Source organism: Rhododendron vialii, chromosome 9a, assembly GCF_030253575.1.
Source record: "Rhododendron vialii isolate Sample 1 chromosome 9a, ASM3025357v1".
Classification (NCBI taxonomy): Eukaryota; Viridiplantae; Streptophyta; class Magnoliopsida; order Ericales; family Ericaceae; genus Rhododendron; species Rhododendron vialii.
This window is the reverse complement of record NC_080565.1, coordinates 28560286-28564277: the sequence shown is the minus strand read 5'-3', so window position 1 is coordinate 28564277 and position 3992 is coordinate 28560286. Positions and strand designations below refer to the sequence as shown.

At 37.7% G+C, this 3992-nt stretch overlaps 1 protein-coding gene across 1 annotated transcript; it reads left to right on the top strand.

Moving 5' to 3' along the window:
• Positions 1-2337: 2337 nt before the first annotated feature.
• LOC131300863 (probable carboxylesterase 6) lies at positions 2338-3712 on the top strand. Its single transcript, XM_058326872.1, has one exon. It carries the CDS (start codon positions 2383-2385, stop codon positions 3508-3510), a length of 1128 nt encoding a protein of 375 aa, XP_058182855.1. The 5' UTR covers positions 2338-2382; the 3' UTR covers positions 3511-3712.
• The last annotated feature ends 280 nt before the right edge of the window (positions 3713-3992 follow it).

Here is a 3992-nt window from a genome sequence, read left to right as displayed (position 1 = left end):
TCCAATTTTCAATATATTTGAATTGATACGAAAATCTTATTTTTTAGATCATTTTATTCTAGAGGGTCATAATTAATTTTTAACTCTAGAGCTTTCATATATGAGCCATAAGATAGTCATAGAATCAAATGAAGAGCAAATACTTAATTATGAGAGAAATGTGAGAATAAACAGAGGAAATACAAAAGTATGAATATTTAATTGATTAGAGAGTGAGAGGAAATAGTCTGATGCAGTAAACATTTTAAAGTGAGTAGTTAAAGTAATAAAGTGTATTTTTAAAGTATAATTTGGTCTAAAATCTAAAGAGGCCGATGCGAATGCCCTAACAAATTACTTCTATAAAGAAGAGTATATTTATAAAAACCATTACTCTCAATATTAATGCAAAAAGAGTCGTGCTAGTGGTACGACGGTTTCATACTATGACAGCCATTTTAACCATGGGCGCCACCAGTAGTTATTGGGTGTGGTGGCGGTACACCTTCACTGTGTAACCGACAACGACTTGTGCTTTGTCTCGCTGACTCTATGGAAGTTCTAGATTTTAATGTTAATGTCAGATATCCATCTCCTTTTAGGTTTTTTCTAACCTTTTTTATTTTTATTTTTATTATACTCCACAGCCAGTCTTGGGTGTTTTCCGTAGTGATTTAAATTGTGAGAAAAAATTTGTAGCAATCAAGTTGCTCGGAGTTTTTGATAGTGAATAAATTGTTGAAAAATATTAAGTTATTTTCGATTGTGAAAAAATTGTAAATGAGTTTGTGAGTAGAGTTACTGTTACAAAAAAAATCTTTTTTTGTTGACAAGTTATTAGTATTTGTGAACGAGATGGTAAAATGTCACAACTTGTTAATTTATGTGAACGACACAGAAAAAACACCTACGTTTTTTTTTTCCCTCAAATTACTACTGGAAACACCCTGTTGCGAGAAACATACTAGTATTCTCCGTATATAGCAATTTTTATTATACTCCAAACCAACTTGATTAGACTTGCATCGATTAATTTTTGAAAGACCAAACTCATTGCCCACTTGCCGAGTCCAAATTAAAGCAAAATTTTGAATATCAAATCTCAAAGAAGTAGATAGCACATAAATATATTTTGAACTTGAAATCTTAAAAAAAATTGAACCTTTAAATCCCAAGCTTGACCAATAGGCCACCCCTGAGCCTTGGGTTCTTCTCGTCCAACACTTACCATGCAATATCTTACCGAACCCTTGGTGTAGCCTTAGGAGAAAGTTGGAAATAACATATTTAGGGCTCGTTTTGTTATATTATTTATTACTATTTGTTGATGTGCTTAAAATACATCATATCATAAGTAAATAAACAACCTTAAGCAAATACAAGAATTGCCAAAAGGGCCCTAAATTATTTGTCAAATTTCCAAGGTCTGAACTTATACTTTCTTTAATTTACGAGTCGTGAACTCCATCCATCAAACAATTTTTAATTTTAGATATACATATGGATACATTATTCTTTATAGATCGATATACAAGTCGCGAACTCCATTCACATAACAATTCTTGATTTTTGATACACGTGGATACATGATTCATTATAGATCAGTACATTAGGGTTTTACTTTTGTTTTCTCTCTCTATATCGACAAAATCTCCTCTTCTTTTTTTTAGGCTTCTTTCTCTCTAATCTTGTGCTGTGATCATATAATTAATGAAGTTGTGATGTTAATTTAGGAATTCCTGAAAGCTACTCAACAATATTTAATTAACACGTATCTTGCAGACAGTTCCAAACTATGAGATGATATGAAAATCTCTTATTATATTGGCAATCTTCATTATGATTACTAGTTTATTGAAAAATTACTTGCTTTTGCTATGTTCAGACAGAACTCTATCTCTATAGTTGATATTTCCGGTTAGGCCATAGTTAGACATTCTTTAACTTGTCTATATTAGTATGGCCACAAATGAGATTCCTTTTTATATATACTTGGGTTAGTCCACAACAACCCACCAATGATAGTCTAAGACTCTAACCCAACTCGACATGATTAAAAACAAAGGTGCCCAAAATGCAATGCCTAGCATTCCACTAATAAGCCAAAGGGTTATTCCGGTTGGTTAGTAAGTCTGCTTCTTACACAATTAATTTGGGTTCGATTTTTGAGGTCAAACAGCAAGAAGATAATTTCTTGTCAATTTTTTAGTCTCTGCGTAGATGACCTTTTTTTTACCGGACTAGAGAGCGAATTAGTTGAAGTAAGCTAGCTCGGACAGACAGATGCTAGTACATGTGGCGATTTCCCAATTGCCCACTTGTAATACAGAAATAGGATATCCCATCCCCCTCATTGATGCCCTTCAATTCAAACCCTTATCTTTCCACCTCGTTTCCTATATAATGAGAAGCCCAAATGTACAAACATCTTGTAACCCATCAGCTAGAATCTCCCTCATTTTTTTGTTCTCTTTCTTCCAATTTCCTAGACACATGAGAAAAAGAAGAATGGCTACCATAACACTTGACCCAAGTTTAGGTCTTCAAATTAGCACAAAAACCCACCAAGAAGGGCAAATTGTGGAGGAAATTGATGGGCTCATTCGAGTTTATAAAGATGGACACGTGGAACGAACCGAGATCATTCCATGTGTCACGGCCTCGTTGCCTCCCGAGCTCAGCGTGACCGCTGGTGACGAAGTCATTGACAAGGTCACAAACGTTTGGGCACGTTTTTACCGGCCCAAAAAATGTCATGAGAAGACCCCATTGCTAGTTTATTTCCACGGAGGCGGATTTTGTGTCGGCTCCGCAGCTTGGAGCTGCTACCACGAGTTCCTAGCCAAGCTCGCCGCTAGAGCCGGTTGCTCGATCATGTCCGTCAATTACCGATTGGCTCCCGAAAATCCGCTTCCGGCCGCCTACGACGACGGATTCAAGGCACTCATGTGGGTGAAGCAACAAGCACTGAGTGGTGAAAATGAGTGGTGGTCAAAGCAATGCAATTTCTCCAGCGTTTTCCTAGGTGGAGATAGTGCTGGTGCCAACATAGCCCACAATGTGGCTATACGGCTCGGCTGCCGAGCCGCGGCTCTAAAGCCTCTGGCCATCAAGGGGATTATTTTGATACAACCGTTTTTCGGAGGAGAGGGAAGGACTCATTCCGAGAAGCACATGGTGGAGCCGCCTCGCTCTGCCCTCAGCTTGGCGGCCTCCGACACGTACTGGCGGCTGTCGTTGCCGGCGGGGTCTAACCGGGATCACCCGTGGTGCAACCCGTTGGCAAAAGGGTCGAGTCAACTGGAGGAGTTGAGAATATTAATCCCCTTATTGGTATGTGTATCTGAGATGGATATATCGAGGGATAGGAACTTGGAATTTTGTGGTGCTTTGGGTAAAGCTGGTAAGAAAGTGGAGTGTGTGGTGTATAAAGGGGTTGGCCATGCTTTTCAGATTCTAAACAAGTCTCAGCTCTCTCAGACTCGAACACATGAGATGATTTCTCATATCAAGGCTTTCATCAGTAGATGACTCTCTCTCTCTCTCTCTCTCTCTCTCTCTCTCTCTCCACCTTGAACTGAGAATTAATCAAGAATCTTCTGTCTAGTGTAGCTAGCTTATGATAATTATGCCATTGTAATTGTGAACATGAAATGTGCTGTACAGTACACCCACTGTGTGATTCAACGGAATTCTAGTCTTCAGATTCAGTGAACATAAAAATGCATTGTGCCACTGATTTAAGTTTTTCATATCAAGTTTTTTAAATGGATACACGCAAACGGTGGTTTTTTTGTGTGTGTCAAATTAAGTAGCTAACGTCAACGATGTGAATGATCTTCGAGAATCGAGTGTTCTGGCTAACATGCACACCTTGACTAATTTCAATACTTAGAAACTACGTCAAACATGCTAACGCTAAACATATATAGTTTTTTTTTTTATTTATCAACAACAAATTTCATTCCAAGAAATCTAACAGTACTTACATAAAATAACCATAACAGTCGGTA

Excerpts from the sequence above, each read along its gene's own strand:
- LOC131300863 (XM_058326872.1), top strand. The coding sequence starts at position 2,383 with ATGAGAAGCCCAAATGTACAAACATCTTGTAACCCATCAGCTAGAATC.